Here is a 21,160-nt window from a genome sequence, read left to right on the forward strand (position 1 = left end):
AGTCGCATTAAAATACTAATTGGCGTCTGATTGGAGCAACAAGTAAATTGCTCCGATCAGCTTTCTTATAGACGGCCCAGCAGTGGGCACACAGAAAATATGAATCGCCCCTTAAGACTCTTAGGACCTAAGCCTAGACTTCTGATATCTCTGCAGAATTCACAGGGATTAGACAATCCCCCTGGCACACTAGTCTGGGGTACTTTCTTTGACACCAAACATTTCCCAACATATAGATAACTTTTTAGCACATATTCTAAATATCATAAAAAAGTTCACGTCAAGAATTGGGAGCTGGCACTTTAAATTTATAACCATGTGACTAGCTCCTCCCCTACTATGTCCCCCCTCCAAGCCAGTCTTATTTTAGTGCCCAAAGGAGCTGGTTCACTTGGGTCTTCTCTGAAGAATTTTTTTTTCTATTATTTTTCTTTTTCTTTCTTACACTCACAGACTGGAAGCAATAAAATATATCCCTGACTCAGTTCATCCTAAATAATGTATGGTAAAATATATCATCTATATGAATATAAAACAAGACTGTTGCAGTTGTCACTCCAAATCTGTCCTTATCTTCCAAAATGGAGATATGAGGCATTAATTCATATTTTTATCTCTATCCACCCCCCACTCCATCCCTAGATTTCTTTATTTTTCTGCAGTAGGGGGTACTGTCAGGTGATCACACTGTTGACCAGAAGGTAACTTTTAAGGGGCACATAGGTTAAAAGTGGGGTATTCTCTCTTTCAAGCAGGGGTGCCACCAAATATATAGGAGCCAGATGAGAGATTTCAGTCAAGCTCTTCAGACTCATTCTTAGCAATGAAGTGGTTAAAAAAAATTCACTAACCTCCCACATATACTGTACAGGCTGACATTTTATCAAGGGTTGGTTTGTACAACACACCCAACACAACCTTATATAGGCTGGATAAACAGCAGCTAAGACACTATCAGACAATATTTTGAACCATGAATATGAGAGAAATAAGCCCACGCTCAATTAATCTAATCTTCTGAGGAAGCCGCTGACATCCACAGTAAGCGGGTAAACGCGTTAAGCCTAAACATCCGGATCCACGCTAAACAAGACAACTGACCATTCACTCGGTGCGAGTCACCTCCGGAGAGGACTGCAAAAATGGAGTGAGTACCAGCAGTCCGAGACACCTGACCATTCAAGATACTCTGCATGAAGCAAAGTGGTGAGATTACTCTGAAAAACATTTGCAATCACGGTCTGGCCAGACGTGAAAAGTTACTTTTTTTATTTCTATTCCTGCAAAGAAAGCAATTGGTGGCTATAAAGTATAAGCTGCAATAGAAGGAATATAAAAGTTAATTAACCACTTAACGGACATTTTTCCCTTCAAAAGTGTTAACAACATTGTTTTTTTTAATTTATTTTATTTAATAAAGTTGAAAAAGTATTTTTTTAAATATTTCAACATTATATTATACACATCTGCAGAACGGATCTCCTCGTCAAAAACGGGGGGACAGGGTGGGACGGCGCAGTTGCATGAAATCTGACCATGCCAGTTAAGTGGTTTTAATTCACCTGCTTGATTGCCTACCAGATAAGCTGCAAAGCCGTTTCTTTAAGACACAATGCTGGAATTATTTTAGCTACATGCTACCAATAAATATGTTGGATTTATAATTCTAATTTGGATATACTCAGTACTGAACAGCTTTTTATGTTCTATTGAATCAGCTAGGAAGCTAGGAACGTGTTAATATTTATTTTATCTTTTCTTAAAGTGATAAAGCTACTTTTGACACATTATTATAAGGTTGCGTCTGTGAATTCCATCACACTGTGTTAAATAAAGAAATACATTATATTGTAACATTATAGCAGCTTTCTAGGCGAGATATGAATTTATCTATATAATTTTAAAAGGTGTAATAAATGAGTGTTGATCTGTGATTGAAAATAAAGAAATATATGTTTTTTTTTCTAGTGCACTGTGTGAATTTTTTACCCTTTTTTTTGTCGATTTCTTTGGGGGCTGAGTATCCCTCATGTCAGCAGCAGCAAAGGAATAAAAAATAATAAAAAATAATAATAATTTCTGATCGGATTTTTTAACATTTTATGCTACTCTCATATTATCCTCACCTTAATATTAATCTCATATTATCCTCACCTTAATAATAATCTCATATTATATGCTTTATAAGAACCTTTTGTAGATTATTACTTTCTATTTTTGAACTGCATGTTTTATGCACCTGCGATTTGCATTTGAATTATTCAGTTTGGTACTGTAGAAAGCCTTTTTGCACTTTGTACATTCTATACATGCGAGTATACTTCACCTTTCTATATACACAATCACTTTTAATGCAATTTATGATGTCAGTTTTTTTTAGTTTTTTTTTTTTTAACTCTAATAGAAAGTTACACAAGTTCTTATCACCTATTCTATAAAGAATAATAAATAATAGGATTTTAATACCTACCGGTAAATCCTTTTCTCTTAGTCCGTAGAGGATGCTGGGGTCACATCAAGAACGATGGGGGTAAAGACGGGATCCGCAGGAGACATGGGCACTTTAAGACTTTCAAAGGGGTGTGAACTTGCTCCTCCCTCTATGCCCCTCCTCTAGACTCCAGTTATAGGAACTGTGCCCAGGGAGATGGACATTTCGAAGAAAAGGATTTAATTTTTAACTAAGGTGAGATACATACCAGCTCACACCTCAAGCACGCCGTACAACATGGCATTCAACACAAAGCAAGTCAACGGCATGAACAACATCAGCAACAGGCTGACTATAAACGTAACACAACATGTGTGTAACCACAACTAATAACTGCAGATACAGTACGCACTGGGACGGGCGCCTAGCATCCTCTACGGACTAAGAGAAAAGGAGTTACCGGTAGGTATTAAAATCCTATTTTCTCAAACGTCCTAGAGAATGCTGGTGTCACATCAAGTACCATGGGGTTATACCAAAGCTCTAGAACGGGCGGGAGAGTGTGAACGACTCTGCAGCACCGATTGACCCTCGGCCAGGGTATCAAACTTGTAAAACTTCGCAAAGGTATTTGAACCCGACCAAGTAGCTGTTCGGCAAAGTTGTAATGCCGAGACCCCCCGGGCAGCCGCCCAGGACGAACCCACTATCCTGGTAGAATGGGCCTTCACCGAATTCGGTAACAGTAATCCAGCCGTAGAATGGGCATGCTGAATTGTATTACAGATCCAGCGCGCAATAGTCTGCTTGGAAGCAGGAGCCCCAATCTTGTTGGGAGCAAACAGGACAAACAGAGCCTCCGTTTTCCTAATCTGAACCGTTCTGGCGACATAAATTTCCAAAGCTCTGACTACATCAAGAGAATTCAATTCCACTAAGGCGCCAGTAGCCACTGGCACCAAAATAGGTTGGTTCATGTGGAATGATGAAACCACTTTCGGCAGAAATTGCTGACGAGTCCTTAACTCCGCTCTATCCTCATGGAAAATCAAATAGGGGCTCTTGTGAGACAAAGCCGCTAATTCAGACACCCGCCTCGCGGATGCCAAGGCCAACAACATGACCACTTTCCAAGTGACGAATTTCAACTCTACCTTTTGCAAAGGTTCAAACCAATGTGATTGAAGGAACTGCAATACCACGGTAAGATCCCATGGAGCCACTGGGGGCACAAAGGGAGGTTGGATGTGCAACACGCCTTTCACGAAAGTCTGAACTTCTGGAAGGGAGGCCAATTGTTTTTGAAAGAAAACCGATAAGGCTGAAATTTGTACTTTAATTGAGCCCAACTTTAGGCCCGCATCCACACCTGCTTGTAGAAAATGGAGAAAACGTCCTAAGTGAAACTCTTCCGTGGGAGCCTTCTTGGATTCACACCAAGACACATATTTCCTCCAAATACGGTGGTAATGTTTAGACGTTACCCCTTTTCTAGCCTGAAGAAGTGTGGGAATGACTTCACAGGGGATACCCTTTCAGGCTAGGATCCGGCGCTCAACCGCCAAGCCGTCAAACGTAGCCACGGTAAGTCTTGATACACGCACGGCCCCTGCTGTAACAGATCCTCTCGTAGGGTTAGAAGCCAGGGATCTCCTATGAGTAATTCCTGAAGATCTGGATACCAAGCCCTCCTTGGCCAATCTGGAACAATGAGGATCGCCTGAACCTTTGTTCTTCTTATGATCTTTAGCACTTTTGGAATGAGAGGAAGCGGAGGGAATACATACACCGACTGAAACACCCATGGTGTTACTAGTGCGTCCACTGCTATTGCTTGAGGGTCCCTCGACCTGGAACAATATCTCTGCAGTTTATTGTTGAGGCGAGACGCCATCATGTCTATTTGAGGAATTCCCCAACGACTTGTCACTTTTGTGAAGACCTCTTGATGAAGACCCCACTCCCCTGGATGGAGATCGTGTCTGCTGAAGAAGTCTGCATCCCAGTTGTCCACTCCTGGAATGAAGATCGCTTGTATGTCTTTCCGCCCAACGGAGAACTTTTGTGGCCTCTGCCATCGCCGCTCTGCTTTTTGTTCTGCCCTGGCAGTTTATGTACGCTACTGCTATTATATTGTCCGATTGAATCAGGACGGGCAGATTGCGCAGAAGATGTTCCGCTTGAAGAAGGCCGTTGTCGGTTTCCGAATCTGTTTGACCAGGTTCTGAATTTCCAGAGCTTTTTCCACTGGAAGAAAACTCTCTGTAATTCTGTGTCCAGAATCATTCCCAAAAACGACAGCCGCGTCGTCGGCACCAACTGTGATTTCGGCAAGTTTAGGAGCCAACCATGTTGTTGCAGAACTGTCAGGGAGAGCGTAATGTTCTGCAGTAACTGGTCCCTGGATCTCACCTTTATCAGGCGATCGTCCAAATACGGGATAATTGTGACCCCCTGCTTGCGCAGGAGAACCATAATTTCCGCCATTACCTTGGTGAAAACCATCGGAGCCGTGGACAGACCAAACGGCAACGTCTGAAATTGGTAATGACAATCCTGAACTGCAAACCTCAGGTAAGCCTGATGCGGAGGATAAATGGGAACGTGCAAGTAGGCATCCTTTATGTCTACCGACACCATAAAATCCCCTTGCTCCAGAGTGGAGATCACCGCCCGGAGAGATGCCATCTTGAATTTGAATTCTCTTAGGTAGAAATTGAGGGATTTTAGATTCAGGATTGGTCTGACCGAGCCGTCCGGCTTTAGGACCACGAACAGGCTCGAATACAATCCTTCTCCCTGTTGTGACGGGGGAACCTTGATAATGACCTGATTTAGACACAACTTTTGTATTGCGTCGCGTACAACCTCCCTGTCCGGAAGAGAAGCTGGTAAGGCCGATTTGAAAAATCGGCGAGGGGGAACGTCTTGAAACTCTAGTTTGTACCCCTGGGATACTATTTCCAAAACCCATGGGTCCAGGGCCGAACGAACCCAGAACTGACTTAAGAGTTTGAGACGCGCCCCCACCGGTGCGGACTCCAGCAGAGGAGTCCCGGCGTCATGCGGTGGATTTGGCAGAAGCCGGGGAGAACTTCTGCTCCTGGGAACCTGCCACTGCTGGTGACTTTTTTCCTTTCCGCCTTCCTCTAGTAGCAAGGAAGGAAGAACCTCGGCCTTTCTTGTATTTATTGGGCCAAAAGGACTGCATCTGATAGTGGTGTGTTTTCTTTTGTTGTGCAGGAACATAAGGTAAAAAGGATGACTTACCCGCGATAGCGTAGATACCAAATCGGCGAGGCCGTCACCAAACAAGACACCACCTTTATACTGCAGAGACTCCATATTTTTCTTAGAGTCGGCATCAGCATTCCATTGATGAATCCACAATGCTCGTCTAGCTGAGACTGCCATGGCATTGGCCTTTGCACCCAAAAGGCCAATATCCCTTGCAGCTTCCTTTAGGTATGCTGCAGCGTCCGTGATATGACCTAGTGTCAAGAGAACGCTATCCCTATCCAGGGTATCTATATCAGATGACAAGTAATCTGCCCATTTTTCGATAGCACTACTCACCCACGCAGATGCAATGGCTGGCCTGAGCAGCGTACCTGTGGTGACATAAATGGATTTCAATGTAGTTTCCTGCCTACGATCCGCAGGATCCTTAAGGGCTGCGTGTCAGGGGACGGAAGAGCCACCTTTTTGGACAGCTGTGATAGAGCCTTGTCTACAATGGGTGGTGACTCCCACTTATCCCCAGAGGGAAACGGATACGCCACCGGAATCCTTCTGGGAATCTGAAACTTTTGTCAGGATTTTCCCAAACCTTTTCAAATAGGGTGTTCAGTTCATGAGAGGGAGGAAACGTTACCTCAGGCTTCTTCCCCTTATACATACAGACCCTTTTGTCAGGAACAAGAGGGTCCTCCGAGATATGTAATACGTCTTTTATCGCCACAATCATGTACCGAATGCTCTTTGCTAATTTCGGATCTAATCTGGTATCACTATAGTCGACACTGGAGTCAGAGTCCGTGTCGGTATCCGTGTCTGCCAACTGGGCAAATGATCTTTTTTGTGACCCCGAGGGGGTCTGGACTTGTAACAATACATCCTCCACAGATTTCTTCCATGCCTGGTTCTGAGACTCCGATTTATCCAATCTCTTATTAATAAGATTAGCATTCAAAGAATTCAACACATTTACCCAATCAGGAGTCGGCGGTGCCGACAGGTTCACTCCCACAGCCGTTTGTATCCCTAGTACAGCCTCCTCCTGGGAAGAGCACTCCGCCTCAGACATGCCGACACACGTGTATTCACCACTCACAGACACACTGGGCATATAGGGGACAGACCCACCTAATTCTGTCAGAGAGACACAGAGGGAGTTTGCCAGCTCACAACCCAGCGCTTCACCAACGGTACTGAAAACACTAAATAATGCCCCAGACCTGCAGCGCTTTTATAATCAACATATATTGCACCCCCCCCCCCCCCCCCCCCGTTTTTTCACCCTGATACTTATGCAGCAGTGAGAGGAAGGACCAACATCTCTGCAGCCTGTGTAGAGAAAATGGCGCTGGGCTGTGTGAGCTGTGAGGGCTAAGCTCCGCCCCCGTAATGGTACGCTTCAGTCCCGCTTTTTTCCCCAAAACTTTTATACTGGCGGGGGTTAAGACAGTGCCCTGGCACTATGTCCCTTGTTGCCAGTGTCATATAGAGGTTTATATGCTGCCCTGCCCCCCCCCCCCCCCTTTCCCTGCACCCTGTAGTGCCGCTGTGTGTGGGAACATGGCACTCAGCGCGATCGCTGTGCGGTACCTCAGAAGCCGTCACTGAAGTCTTCTTTGCTTCTTCTACTCACCTGTCTTCTGAGTTCTGGCTCTGCAAGGGGGGTGAAGGCCGGCTCTGGGAACGAGCATCTAGGCGTACCTAGGGATCAGACCCTCAGGAGCTAATGGTGTCCTGTAGCCAAGAAGCAGAGCCTTTAAACTCACTAGAAGTAGGCCTAACTTCTCTCCCCTAAGTCCCACGAAGCAGGGAGACTATTGCCAGCAGTTCTCCCTGAAAATAAAAAAACCTAACATAAGTCTTTTCAGAGAAACTCAGTAGAGCTCCTCAGAGTGCATCCAGTCTCCCTGGGCACAATTCTAAACTGGTGTCTGGAGGAGGGGCATAGAGGGAGGAGCCAGTTCACACCCCTTTGAAAGTCTTAAAGTGCCCATGTCACCTGCGGATCCCATCTATACCCCATGGTTCTTGATGTGACCCCAGCATCCTCTAGGACGTATGAGAAATCTATTTATTATGCATGTTCCTCTTAATCAGGATATTTATGAACCCACCATCCGCTGCTGGTCTTTGCCTCGTGATAACTGGTTTTCTGTCAGCTGCAATGCGTCAGATAGGTATGCCAGCAAACCACGGTCCAGATCACCACTCACCCACACAACATGTGGTATAACTGACTTTCTGCCATCCCGACCCTGTGGTGAAAGATATTGCAAAGTAAATACAGTCAGAAAAATGACGCCCTTGATCCTTGTAGAGAAGTTTAAAAAGAACACGTGAACAAATACGAACCACTGTAGATTTCATAAAGGCTAAAACCTGTCTGAGTGTGATGACCAACAGGTGATAACTCATAGATCCTGGTATAATGCTAAGTGAACAGTATATTCTGGCAAAACATCAGTGACCCAAAGGTACCATATTTCATGCGGCTATTCCAAGGCACTCTCCCCCATCATTGCAGTGCTTTAAATCAACTGGCTCACACCTCAGGCCCGAACCTGTTACCTTGGACTTTCACATAGGTGCTACACTTTCTAAAGTAACCTCTTCTATCAGATGAAGCATCAGCGTCCAAATGTTATTAAAACTCCACTGTGCTATACTGCATCGACAGCTCCAGAAATTGAGGCCTGTCTCTTAGGTCTGTCTTTTAGGCTCTTACACACTTGCACAATATCGGCACAATATGTAGTTTCCGAACAAATCGGTACGACATATTGTGCGGATCGTATAGCGTGTACGGTCAATTATGTGCTCCCTTACGGGTCGAATACGTTATCTTCTGGTTAGCCGTGCTGCATGTCCAATTAGAAGATATTGTGCAGTTAAATGAAGGACGGAACGAGATATCGTTTAGTCATTCATAGACTTGCAGTGTGTATGGCCAATCTCGCTTGGTCCGTGACAGAGGGAATTTTCCTGACCATCGTGCCAATAGGCAGTCGTTCTGGTTTTTAGCACACCTGTGGAAATCAATTAACTGCATGTCTGCATTCGACACTTTATGCCAATTTAGTGCATAATAAATTATAATAAATAGAAATTCTAGAAAAAAAAAATATATAAAACATACGTGGAGTTTAGCACTGCCACCACAATGCATCTGGGTAAGGGAAGCCTCATCCATACAGCAGAGGCTCTCGACTGGTTCCTTTCCCCAGGGGAAGTGATAATGTATGACAGACATATTATCCTGATGGTCACTGCTGAATCTGGATGGGACCTGGGAAAACTGGACAGTAACAGGACACAAGTCACTGCAGGAAGTTGATTTTAATTACAGCAAAATTCTACCAATAACAAACAAAATTAAGCCCATTTAGAAACTCTGTGGTCTAATGGCTAGCTTTTATCTGGGAAGTAGAATGTGATCACATGCTGCAGACAATCTACAAGTCATTGCATATGCACACGGACATGTCCTAAACACCAGACACATTTTTTTTAAATTGGATTTTAGTACTTGTGTCACACAACAAGAAAAATGTGCACAAGGGTGGTTTTCTAGAGTACCACAATGGACTGACAGTAAAGAATTTACTGAATACAAAAATCCCCTTTTTCGGACATCCAACTGGAGAACACTGGATGCAGAGTCCCACAGCGGTCCCTGAGGAAGGCTACACTCAAAAAGTACCGTGCACAGCATCTTATGTTCCAGAACTGGCACCTATGAATACAGAAGCATTAAATCTAGACAATCATTCTTTCTTTGTATTGTGTATGTTTTATTAATTAAAACAGTCTAGATGTTGCACTAGATTTTTTTTTCTCTCTTCTCCCATGGTCATATCAATAATGGAAATGCGTTGTTCTAAAGAATGAAGATATGCAGAGTAGCTCAATTTTATTTAAACTAAAGTAAGGGTTTTAATTCACCTATTTATCTTTTAGGTAAGGCACGTCTGGAAATGTACACTTTGGTGGCGGGATCTGGAGACTCATCTATCAAATTGGACACTTTCTTATTTTCTTTTTTATATACACAAGAGTGTTGTATTATATCATACTAAACTATTGTTGGTTTTTGTGCACTCATACAGGAAAACTGAAGCAGAGTTATTTCACACAGTGTAAACAGAGTAAATACCTTTTTCTTTTCTTTTTTAATTATTATTATTAATTATTATTATTATTATTATTATTATTATTATTATTATGTAATAGGAACAGACATACAGTCTACCAGAAATGCCTGCAGATGCCTTGTCCTGGAGCTCCACCTTGTGGTCCAACCAAAATTCTTATTGTTAATCTGGTTGCCTTCACTGGTGCACAATCTGCTGGAAGACATCCAGACTAAGAGAACCCCTTAGGATGAAAACTCTGTTTGCTTAAGAAATCTGAGTCCCAGTTTTCTATCCTCAGAATGAAAACTGGTGGGTGGAAAGTATTGCTCATGGGTTATGGATCAATGGGTCGACAGTCAGGTGATCAACAATGTCTAGGTCGACATGCACAAAGTCGGCATGGTCAAAAGGCCGACATATCAAAAGCTCAACATGAGTTTTTAAGGGTTTTTTTGTTTCAAAATGTCCTTCCAGCATGTGGACCCCCAATTAGTGCACCGTATTCCCTCCCTATGCTTCGGGGGAGATGCCTCACTTTGCTCGGCACAGGTTACTATTCTCAGTCATAGGCCACGTGAAGAACGAAAAAAACAAATCTAAAACTCATGTCGAACTTTTCATGTGTTGACCACTGTCATGTCTGCCATTTGAACCTGTCGACCATTTGGTGTTGACCAATCATCCGGATACCCGCCCATGGCACCGCAGCCTGAGCATTGTCTAACCATATTTTGATGACCCTTCCTCTCAAAAACTCTAGTCTGCTGACTAGATTGTTTGAGTACCCCTCTGAGTTCTAACATGTTCATTATGTAGCCTGTTCCCACAAACCTTCAGGCAACGTTTGTGGAGGTAGTCAAGTCTGAAAAAGCTGGCTACCACCTAATAGGCCCTACACACTGGCCGATTTGTTAGAAAGATATGAACGATATCGTTCATAAATGAACGAGAACTCGTTCATATCTTTCAGTGTGGAGGCTCCAGCGATGAACGATGCGCGGCCCCGCGCTCGTTCATCGCTGGTCCCCCGTTGGATGTACATGCAGGCCAATATGGACGATCTCGTCCATATTTGCCTGAACTTCAATGCAGCCGGGAGACGGGGGGAGTGAAGAAACTTCACTCCCCCCGTCACTGCCCCCCCCGCCGCCGGGTCGCTCGTCGGCCGTATCCGCCGTAGGGCAGCTCGGCGGCGGGTCGGCCAGTGTGTAGGGCCCATAAGTCATTACTAAAAGATGAATTTAATCCTCAAGGAAAAACTCCTGCACTGGTGTCAAACATGAACATAAAAAAACAAAACAAAACAAAACAAAACAAAACAAAGGGATCATACATTGGAAAGGTGTGAAGTTTGATCACATTACTATTCCCACAATGAGAGGAAAATGCATCACCATGACATACGCCTACAGCACGGCTGGTTATCCTACTTTGATTGGCTGACTGTCCAGGTAATGGACTGCTGTCTCAAGGTGTAGAAGGGTGTTTTATGCTTACTTTTACACATTATTTTCTTGAAGATAAGTTGATAAAAAGAAAAAATATTTAGAGCCAAATATTTCACTGTCTACGTATTGCTAAATGGAGGCAACTTTTACACAAAGTTATGAAGCCTGTGCGCATTTGCATAGTTGTTCATTAAAAAGATGGGGAAAAGATGTATTTGTAAATGGTGGAGGATGTCATTCCTTCTTTTCCAATTTACCTCTTAACTGATACTGCACTTCAAATTCTTAGGTAGAGGTTCTAGATCAATAATGTGCTCACCCTTTGCCACCAGAGCAGACGGTGACGCAGCCAGTAGTCCCGCCACTGACCTGATGTTTTTGCAGAACTGAACCAAGTGAGTGAAGCCACCGTTCTCTCACCAATCCTATAATAAGACATCATGCTTTTGAGATGAAAAGTGGAGAAATTACATATAAAAAGCTACACAATATAGTAATTTTCACATTACAGATGTCTGCCACCCGAAGTTATAGTCTACTCTTTTAACCACAATTTTAGTTCTGAAACTTGACACATGTATTAAACAAGTTAAAAATGATGATAACATCTCTGATTTACATATAAATAATAAAATGTTTCATAAATACAGATACATCTAGCCTCAATACGCCACGCAGCACGAGATGCCTGGTGTGAGTGAGCCACAAGGTCCCGTGCAACTCTGCTAACGGTGGGCATGTTTTTTTGCTGAAAAAAAACTAGGACGCACGCTGAGACTGTGCTAAATAATTTTCTATATGACAGGTGTATATTGTGTGTAACGAATCTGTATACGGGGCAGAAAAGAACTTGTATTGGAAAAAAGCTGCGGCTGCTACAGGGGCGCAAGTTCATGCCAGACACCCGGAGGTGAAACAGACTAATGGTGCCCCCCCACCTCCTCACTTTCACCACCAACACACACATCCACATATGCACACACAATAACATATATGCACACACACAGCCACATATACACACACACAACCACATATGCATACTCACAGCCACATATGCACACACACAGCCACATATACACACTCACATACTGTATACACACAACCACATATACTCACACATGCACAAAAATACACTCACAGCCACATATAACCACATATGCACACTCACAGCCACATATACACACAAACACATATACACACACAAACACACTACCAGCCACATATGCCACACATAAACACACTTACAACCACATATACACACACTATACATACACACACAGATACATACACACACTCACAGCGACATGTGCACACACACATATACACACAACCACATATGCGCACGCACACATAATCACATACACACTCACAGCCACATATGCACCTACATATACTTACAACTAACAAATACACACCCATAGCCACATAAGCACACACATAACCACATATACACACAAACAGCAACATAAACACAACCACATATGCACACACCCACAGCCACATATGCACACACACATAACCACGTATACACATACACAGAACCACATATACACACTCACAGCCACATATACACACGGGATACGGTCATTAGGTCGACCACTATTGGTTGACATGCATTAGGTTGACATGGTCACTAGGTCGATATGGTCATTATGTTGACATGAACAAGGTCGACATGGAAAAAGGTCGACATGAGTTTGTCACTTTTTTATTTTTATTTTACTTTTCATACTTTACGATCCACGTGGACTACGACTGGGAATAGTAACCTGTGCCGAGTGCAGCGAGGCACCTTGCCCGAAGCATGGCGAGCGAAGCGAGCCATGCGAGGGGACACGGTGCACTAATTGTGGTTCCCCGTCACTTTACGAAGAAAACAACACCAAAAAAAGGTTGAAAAAATCATGTCGACCTTGTTCATGTCGACCTAATGCATGTCGACCAATAGTGGTCGACTTAATGACTGTCAACCTAAGTGTGGTCGACCTAATGACCCATACACACTCACAGCCACATATGCACACTCAGAGACACATATACACAAACCAACAAATAATACAGAGAAGAAGAACTCAAATAGGTTGAACTCGACGGACGAATTGTCTTTTTTCAACCTCACAAACTATGTAACTAAAATACACATTCACAGCCACATATACACACACACACACACACACACACACACACACACACAATCATTTTATTTATTTAGCGCTTTTTCAGCTTAGACGTCCCTGGAGACCTACACATACCGCCTCATTCCCTCTTACATACGGGCAAACAGCATTGAGGCGTCCCATGGCCGCGGGCTGCAGCTCCTCTCCCAGTGTTGAGAGCGCTGGACACTGATTTCCACATCCGCCGCCAGCCACTGCTCCCATTGCTCCCGGCTGTGTCACTGTGCTAAAGGATACAGCAGCACAGGACCATGGCACTGCTGCTCCCCGAGCTCAGCTCAGATACAGAAGAGGGGAAAGGAGGAGTTGGTTGGCTCTGCATGTGGGAGCCAGGCTGTAAGGGGATGGGCGCTCTGCTTAAAAATGCCGGCAAACTCCGCCTCCCCTTACGCGGACTGAGAGCTGCTGCTTATTTGCTCTCTGGTGCACACACAGTGGTTGAAGTGACCAGAGGCAATGGAGAAGGTGCCCTCTTCAGAGCAAGAGCCCGGCGGCAACCGACTCCATTGTCTCCGGTACTTCCGCCACTCGGCTGCTAAATTGTAGCATTTTGTATACAAATTCAGAGATTCCTTTGCACGTAAATATACAAGTGTCATATATCAAATCAATCAGCACAGGCTCCTCGTGGTTCCCAGTCACATTGAGTTGTGACTAAGACACACTTTTGACAGAAAAGAAGACTCTAGAAGGTTCTCACTCAACCAGGGGCTGGTTGGCATTACTGTAGCAAAGATATAGGAAGACATATCTGTGTATATTATATATATATATATATATATATATACACCATACAAATTATATATTTATACACTTGGTGTCTTCAGCCTGCTACATGTAAACTTTGTCTCCTGTTGCCTGTACTGTGACGGTCTTGACAATGGTAAGTCAGAACACACAGTATAATGTCCAAAGAGCATTCCGCACTCACATCTACACTTATAATCACATACGCAGGGAGATCACTCCATTAATTTCTAATCGCATCGCAGTAAGAGGAGCATGGCTACATCTGTATATTTGAGGGACGTACGGTGAGGTTAATGGCTGGGGAGGCACTGGCTAGTACCAGAGCAAGATTTATACATAATATATGAGGCCAAGGATTCATGTGGGCATTATACACAGGTGCAGCAGTATATACTGCAGGAAAAATGGTGAGTTTTGATCAGAGATGTGCTGAAAAGGTAAGCTCTGCCATAGACTTTTTAACCCACAGTTTTGACTATAAAAATGATTAGAATAACAAAAAGAAGATATTTCTAATATAGTCTTTGTATTTTTCATATACTCAAACCTAGTCAAACCTTTGGTTCTCATGTTAGTATGACAGGAAAGGCTCTGCCTCAACTCACGTCACTGGCATATTTATATATATATATATATATATTGCTGCTGGAGACTGGCGATGGATGCACTTTAATATCTTGCTGTTGCACATTCGTTACTCCTGATGAAGATCCGCCTGGATCGAAAACGTATGAGACCTTCATGTGACATGTTTTGAGTTCTGGATTAAAATTCCTTTTAAGTGCATGGGAAGCAGGGTGAGCGCCCCTTTTATTCTTCTCTCTCTCTCTCTATATATATATATATATATATATATGAGCAAAGTATGCTTGGCACTCACGCTTGTCTATGAACAGCAGGGTCCGGTGCGCAACCTCTCAGATGAGTATGTAGATTCCAAACAATGGAGGCACTCAGATGAAAATAATGGACAACACCTTTGCCGGTACGCCAACGTTTCGGGGATCTCTCCCCTTTATCAAGACACAGCCAGCCATTACAAACATTGCAGTATAAATACACAAACATATGCTTACCCAACACCAATCAGAATAGCAAGCCCGCTTTCCCGCCACCACCAAGCCACACAGGTGAAACTCCTGTCTCCGTGGTCCGCGTAGAGGGGCGGGAGGGGGGCGGGCGCGGCTATCTCCAGCTGAGCTCTGGTTGCCTAGCAACTACCAAAGCCGGATGCCCTGACCAATCACTGCTACATCCGGTCCGTGACGCCGAATCGAGTATATAGCTGGGCCTATAACAAAGCACCAGCTCACTTTAAAAAATCCAGGGGTCATAGGAAACCCAATAAATTTGCACTGGAAACGGATCAATCCAGTACGGCACCATCATCCAGTGATACAGAATGTGCTTCAACTTCCGCCTCTTCAAAACGGCCTGCAGGAGTCAACACTCGCTCAAAAAACGAGCAGAAAAAAGAGCCCGCACACGCAGGGGGGGGCCAAAACAAAAGGGAAGCAAGGAAAATCTGTGCCCAAGAAAACATAGTATTTAATCTCTCATCCAGAGAATTAAGCACTACAGAGGTTCAAGTATTAAATAAGGGACTTACCTTTGTACCCACACAAGTACCTGATGTATTTACGAATAAAGTCGATTTATTTAAACTGAATCGCCGCATTAAGTTGAAAGAACATTTTGCGGATAGCAGCACCGTGGTGGAAGTGACTCCCATACACAAGAAGTCGAATTTTAATCCTCTTTCCTTGAATAAAAGCATTAAATCATTTACCAGTTGCATGGAGACATATATTGAAGAAACCACCCCTACCAGATGTACCGGAGTGCGTAACCTCTCGAAGAATGAATATCTGGCACTGAAACAGTTGGGCAATTACAAAGATATTACAATACGCCCGGCAGATAAAGGTGGTGGTATAGTGGTCCAGGATCTGTCAGTTTATAAGGCCGAGGCTTATCGGCAATTAAATGACACAGCTACCTATGAGAGACTCTCGAAAGACCCCACTATACAGTATCAAACAGAACTAAATGAGATTCTACAGAAGGCAGTAGATGATGGAATGATTTCATCTAAAATCAAGGAAGCCGTGAGTGAACAGTGGCCTATTCTGCCGGTATTTTACACCATTCCGAAGTTACATAAAGATGCGGCCAATCCTCCGGGACGCCCCATTATTGCGGCAAGGGACTCCCTGTATTACAATTTGTCCAAGTTTTTGGATTTCTATTTACAGCCGTTAATTCAGAAATTACCACTCTGCCTCAAGGACACTACTGCCTTTATTCAAATCCTGCGGTCCATCTCACCATTACCGGCTCATCATCTATTGTGCACAGTAGATGTGGCCAATTTGTACACTAGCATCCCCCACGATAGGGGTTTGCAGGCCATGGAAACATTCCTCAGAAATCAGGAGGAATACAGTGGGCCAAATATTTATCTCTTCATCACACTATTGGGCCTCACCTTGGGGAGGAACTATTTCCTGTTTGATAACAAAATCTTTCGCCAGCGAACTGGGTGTGCCATGGGATCATGTGTGGCACCCAGTTTCGCGAATGTCTTTATGAGCGAAGTTGAGAAGGCACTATTTTTTCAAAATGAGGGCTTTTCAGAAAAAATAGTTCTGTTCCACAGATTTATCGACGACATCTTCATTATTTGGGCAGGCGCGGAGGAAGAATTCAAGAATATGATGTTGATTATTAATAATAAAGATCCAGCGATTAAATTCACTTTCGAGTATAGCTCTACACAGATCCACTACTTGGACGTTGCCGTCTCACTTGAGGCAGACGGGACAATTAACACCAGTATTTATTACAAACCAACAGACCGGAATACGGTATTAAGAGCGAATAGTTTTCATCCGGAATCAACCAAATGGAGTCTCCCGTTCTCCCAATTTTTGAGGATCAGGCAAATCTGTAATGATGAAGCTGATGCCCACACACAAGTACAAATCATGGCTGATAAATTCAAAGCTAGAGGATACTCTGCAGATTCACTCCAGAAGGCCATGAATAAAACCCTGGCAATCTCTCGTGAAGAGGCCCTGCGGTCCAAACAACGCGTGGATGACCGGCATCGGATGGTGTGGACACAGGACTACACTTTGGCTAGTAAACAGTTGTACAGTAGGGCCAAAGGTATTTGGCCTGTAATTTCGAGAGATAAAGAATTAACCTCTTTGAAAGATACCTCATTGATGGCTTCTTACAGACGGGGACGTAACATCAAGGATATGGTAGTCCATAATGACATTTCTAATTTAGGTCCTGAGAAACCCCTCCACTTCTTATCCCGTAAACCAGGCAACTACAGGTGTATAGGATGTACTACGTGTAGTTGCCTGGAAACAGGTGATGTGTTCCACCATCCCAGATCGGGAAAAATGTTTAAGATTAAATATGCCTTGACCTGTACCAGCAAATTCATCGTATATTATATTAAGTGTCCATGCGGTCTCTTATACGTCGGTAAAAGTGTAAGGCAGTTCAAAGAACGAATAGCCTTGCACCGAGCTGCATTAGAGGGGAAAGGAAGTGACCTCCCGGTGGCCAGACACTTTAGGAATTGCAATCATACTCTGGCCACTATCCGTTACAAGATCATTGATCATGTTCAGGAGAGAACAAGGGGCGGTGACAGGGGTAAGATTCTGTTACAGAAAGAGGCATGGTGGATACACAAACTACAGACGGTGTATCCACTTGGCCTCAATGAGGCATTAAGCTTCAATTGTTTTTTATAATGCAATATTGGTTTTTTGCATGATACTGATACGAGCTAACAGTGGTTTGTTATGAAATATTATTACTGTTTAGTGTTTAGTCGTCTCCATTCTGTAGGATTCAGTAGCTGTTTATTAACTTAGCTTCTGAGGTAGTCCTGGGCGGAGGTTCCACATAGTAACATAGATTTGTCCACTTTAACGTATGTCTGTGGATATGCAGTGCGTTCATTGACTATTGGGATGCTTCTTTATTAACATTATGTATAGGTAGTACATTTGATGTTTATGGAATTTTGGTGTTTTATCTTTTTATGTCTTTTTTTGGGTGCATATATACTCTATTTGTGTGCATTCTCGGCTTGGAGCGGTTGCCTGGCAACCCCACGCTATGATAGACCCGCCCGATGTCACTCCTCCGGATCGTGATCACGTGGTGCGTGAATCACTCGCGGCGTCACGGACCGGATGTAGCAGTGATTGGCCAGGGCATCCGGCTTTGGTAGTTGCTAGGCAACCAGAGCTCAGCTGGAGATAGCCGCTCCCGCCCCTCTACGCGGACCACGGAGACAGGAGTTTCACCTGTGTGGCTTGGTGGTGGCGGGAAAGCGGGCTTGCTATTCTGATTGGTGTTGGGTAAGCATATGTTTGTGTATTTATACTGCAATGTTTGTAATGGCTGGCTGTGTCTTGATAAAGGGGAGAGATCCCCGAAACGTTGGCGTACCGGCAAAGGTGTTGTCCATTATTTTCGTCTGAGTGCCTCCATTGTTTGGAATATATACATATATATATATATATATATATATATATATATATATTTATTTTATCTACACAGTATAAGACCCTAACCTCCCCACCGCAATCACCGACTACTTCTGATAATATGCAGCACCCATGCATGTATTTGGAACATACATAGTGCCCTTTCATTTGAGTAGTGTGACAGCACTTTTCGTTTGTTAGATATAGTCAATTACTCTCTGTGCGGACTGGCTAATAAAATTGTAACAAGCCATTCTAAGTTGGAACATTATAACCCCTCCAGTTATTATATGGCTGCATGAACTCCCATTGTGGACTACCAGGCTGACACCCAGGAGACATACAGGCTATATAGCATTAACCTGTCACTTTGTATATGCCTCAAGCAGTGTTTTACAAACCGAATGAGAGGTAAGTCATTATGTTCGTCTTCTGAGAAACAATGAAAACACTTGCCAACTTCTGCAATTCCAAATGGTAGTTTCCTATTAACCAGTTCCAGACAGGAGACGTAATGCAGCAAACCACCTAAAACACAGACCATAAAGAATATGGAATGATTACACTGCTGCGTCACTTCTCTCCACTTATAATGGCTCACCATAACGGAGAGGAAAGTAGAGATTTAATGAGGTTAGAAAAGCATCCAAAATCTGTTGCACTAAATTTTCAGTTGTAACCTGAGCATTTATAATGTTATTACAGGATAATTTCACCCACCATATTAAGAAAAATGTGAACCCACATTGTTTGAAGTTTATACCATCTTGTGGATCCCTCAGAGCCTTCCCTCAGAGCCTTGCCTATTCCTATTCAGTTCGCTGCTTCTGGCAGTGTGCAGTAAATACACATCCTAACTGCAGAAGAGAGAACACTGTAGCAAGGTAACTCCTGGTGAGCAACTGTTATGCAGGCAGGCAGGGTATTGAGCACACAACACGCCAACAACGAGAACGAACAAAACAGCACTGGGCAGTACGGATGGCGTAATGGTTATCACTACTGCCTCACAGCACTGAGGTCATGGGTTCGTTTCCCACCATGGCCCTGTGTGGAGTTTGTATGTTCTCCCCGTACTTATGTGGATTTCCTCCGGGTACTCAGATTTCCTCCCACAATCCTAAAATATACTGGTAGGTTAACTGTATCCCACAAAAATGTAACCCTAGTGTGAATGTGTGTGTGCATGTGGTAAGGAATATAGACTGTAAGCTCCACTGGGGCAGGGACTGATGTGAATGGCCAAATATTATCCGTAAAGAGCTGTGGAATGTGTGCTATATAAATAATTGGTAATAATAATAGTCATATACAAGAATCTTTTGGGATCAGGTTTTGCTCATAATAGTCCAAAACTGCATTATGTGTTAAAGAGTCGGTATTCCCTTGAAACACCTGCCACTCTATGCTACCATTTATGCCCGTAAGAGTCAGGTGGGATGTGACCTTGTCATTACCTTAAATGGTGTCTTGGGGATGCCATCAGGAGAGTTAGAAAACTTGTGAGATGATCCACAAGACTTCATTTAAGGCGCTTATGTCAACTCTCTGTATTTTTCCCATCTTTTTTAAAACTTAAGCATACAACTTATTTGTTGTATGATAAAGCAGTTACCGTAGGACCTCTGCACTCATTACCATACAAAAGATCTTGCCGAAGGGCTCCCAGCTCTCCCACATGTTCCTTTAACAATGCAACCAGCTGGTCTTTGGTTAAGTCTCTCTTTTGAAGTAGTTCTAGCCAAGATTCTGGACATATCCTTAGTAATGGTTTTGTTGATGAAGCAGATTCTCCTGATAAATGATTCAAGGTGTCAATAGCCAGAACCTGTTCTCTCTTCAGCAGTACCATGCTCCACCACTCGTTTATCAGGTTCTTTTTCAGCTCGATTCCCAAAGGCCCCAGGCTGTGAAATCCTCTTAGAAGGGAGGTTGCAGTCAATTTGTCCCCCAATATAAAGTGTCTGCGCTGACATAAGTCAAACAGAACATCTTGTAACCGATCTGTAGACCCAGCTGTATACCATCTAATCCTAGGGCATAGCAAACGTTTACATATCTCTAATGCCGTCCACCTCTCCCTTGTCCCAGTCACTCGGATCACATAAGACAACATCAGAAATCCAAGTCATATAGATTGACTGTCTCTGTAAATAGCCGCATTGGGTGCAGAAGGAAAATCCCTGTACCAGAAATAAAAAAAAAAAAACGACTGTAAAGAAACAAAACACCATAATAATATAAAGTATAAATGTACATTAATATATTTTACTTGTTTGTTGGGAAGAATATTCATGTTCACTAACAGGGTAAAAATATTCTGTTATGGGGTAATTTCATAAATATGGAGAAAGAGCAAGAATGTGCGAAACCCTGTAGCAACCAATAACATAAGAACTTCGTGGCTATCTGAAAGGTTCCACAGAACGATCTTCTTGAACTATTTTATCTTATTTTACTAGCT

General features: G+C 43.3%; 1 protein-coding gene across 7 annotated transcripts in view; it reads right to left on the reverse strand.

Moving 5' to 3' along the window:
* POLG2 (DNA polymerase gamma 2, accessory subunit) overlaps nt 1-21,160 on the reverse strand; it is a 59,219-nt gene that overhangs the window by 3,388 nt on the left and 34,671 nt on the right. The window contains exons 2-6 of one of the 7 annotated variants that reach the window (XM_063960799.1): nt 20,312-20,879; nt 19,098-19,224; nt 11,619-11,674; nt 8,805-8,963; nt 7,783-7,923 (exon numbers count right to left, since the gene is read on the reverse strand). In XM_063960799.1, the coding sequence (XP_063816869.1) occupies nt 7,783-7,923; nt 8,805-8,963; nt 11,619-11,674; nt 19,098-19,224; nt 20,312-20,812 (984 nt within the window). In that variant the 5' untranslated portion in view covers nt 20,813-20,879. Of the gene's footprint in view, nt 1-7,782; nt 7,924-8,804; nt 8,964-11,568; nt 11,675-19,097; nt 19,225-20,153; nt 20,261-20,311; nt 20,880-21,160 lie in introns of those variants that run through there. The other 6 variants (XM_063960800.1, XM_063960797.1, XM_063960803.1 and 3 more) reach the window with 6 other exon arrangements.

This window comes from Pseudophryne corroboree, chromosome 3 (genome assembly GCF_028390025.1).
Source record: "Pseudophryne corroboree isolate aPseCor3 chromosome 3, aPseCor3.hap2, whole genome shotgun sequence".
NCBI lineage: Eukaryota > Metazoa > Chordata > Amphibia > Anura > Myobatrachidae > Pseudophryne > Pseudophryne corroboree.